Raw genomic sequence first — 1,706 nt, 5'->3', positions numbered from 1 at the left:
ACCACTGTGGTAACTCTGACAGTAATAATGTCCAGCATCTTCAGTCTGGACTCCACTGATGGTCAGAGTGAAATCAGTCGCAGATGATGCACTGCCACTGAATCTAGATGGAGTGCCTGACTGGAGAGTGTTTGCATAATAAATCAGGAGTTTAGGAGCTTCTCCAGGTTTCTGTAAGTACCAGCTTAAATAGTAACGTGGCGCACTATATTCTGCTACATCTGTGCTGGTTCTACAGTTGATTTTGACTGTTTCTTCTGGTTGAGCTGCTGTCGTTGAGGGACTCTGAGTGACGCTGATCTGTCCTCTACTCTCTGAAACAGAAGAAAAGAAGAAAATCAACTCAAAACTCTGACATTATACTTGAAGAAATAAATTCAAATCAAACTTGTGCTCCACAGCAAACGCTGAAACGCTGTGAGAGTCCAGATGAAGATGATGATGAAGGTCATGTTGATGAAGATTGTTGTGTGTGTCAGTGATGAAGTGTTAAACTCACAGCACTATAAACACTCTCAGAGCACTGAAGCATCTGATCAATATGCAAACACTCTCCACATCATTTACCTGAAGACAGTCACTCATTACAGATTTTTACAATCATTTTTGCTCTAATAACAGAACCTTCATATATTTTATCAAAACTCTAGACACAAAACTCAAAACAGTTATTATTTGTAACAGGCTGTCCAATGTTCAAAACCTTGCATATTGCGTTCAGAAGCCTTGCATTTGCAGAAGCATTGGTTCAAAAAAACTCATGTATTATGAAATATCATAGGAACATTACTTTAGATCACCCACACACAAGATACCCATAGTTTCACTGTGTAGTTTTTAGTAGAATCATTAAATATACAGTAGTTGTTCAAAACACATGATGCATCTTTCATTATGGTTCTACACATTTATACACCATTGTAATAGACGAGAGAGAAAAGTACAGACACTGGAATCATTAAATAAAATTTGAAAATTATTGATGAAATAATCAACTCATAACAGGTTTTTCAAAAAAAAACTTTAAATAAGAAAAAAAAAAGATAAGAAAAAACTACAGTAGGCATACAATAAAATGTCAGCTGGATTGTTTCTCACTGCATTTCTATGTTTTTATCAACCCTGTCTTGTGGATTTGGCCATTGGTTCTCATCCCCATCATAATTAGGGTGACCATACGGGACATTTTTACTGGACGCACCCTTGCCAGGCTTTCTATATTGCCTAAAATATCCAGGTTTTGGCTGTTTGCGCTGTGCAGATAGATCGTTGTATGACATTATTTCACAAGAGCTATAGAGAGCAGAGCAGACGGCTCCTTATGCTTTCAAATCGCTCTCAGCGAACATCTTTCTGGGCCCCTCTCAACCGCTGGGCTCTCAACCTCTCCTCCATGTCATGGCCAGGGTAAAGCCTTCCTCATCCAAAAATATGAACGGTTTTCATCATCTTCCAGCTGTATCACCCTCTAAATTTACTGTAGGAAAAACAAATACTGATAACAATGATATAGAATTTCTTTCTCTTAACAACAGCCATCTTGAAACTGATCATACCTGAACATACTCAGTTCTCAGTTGTTTCACTTTCATAATCTAAACATTTAATATTGTTCATCATTTTCCATAAAAACGATGCTTCAAGCGTAATGCAACAGTTATGTAGCATTTTGAGCAGTTGTATCAATTGATGGTTAGATCATTGTA

The 1,706-nt window shown here is 37.4% G+C and overlaps 1 gene segment (V, D, J or C); it reads left to right on the top strand.

Moving 5' to 3' along the window:
• The first annotated feature begins 107 nt into the window (after window positions 1-107).
• The window catches only part of LOC107553372 (Ig lambda chain C region-like), a 3,582-nt gene continuing 1,983 nt past the window's right edge, over window positions 108-1,706 (top strand). Inside the window, 2 exon segments of the C gene segment in view lie at window positions 108-112; window positions 148-173. Coding sequence covers window positions 108-112; window positions 148-173 — 31 coding nt within the window.

This window comes from Sinocyclocheilus grahami, unplaced genomic scaffold (genome assembly GCF_001515645.1).
Source record: "Sinocyclocheilus grahami isolate Dianchi unplaced genomic scaffold, SAMN03320097.WGS_v1.1 scaffold472.1, whole genome shotgun sequence".
Taxonomy (NCBI): domain Eukaryota; kingdom Metazoa; phylum Chordata; class Actinopteri; order Cypriniformes; family Cyprinidae; genus Sinocyclocheilus; species Sinocyclocheilus grahami.
Note: the sequence above shows the minus strand (reverse complement) of the source record. Positions and strands in the feature narration are given on the sequence as shown.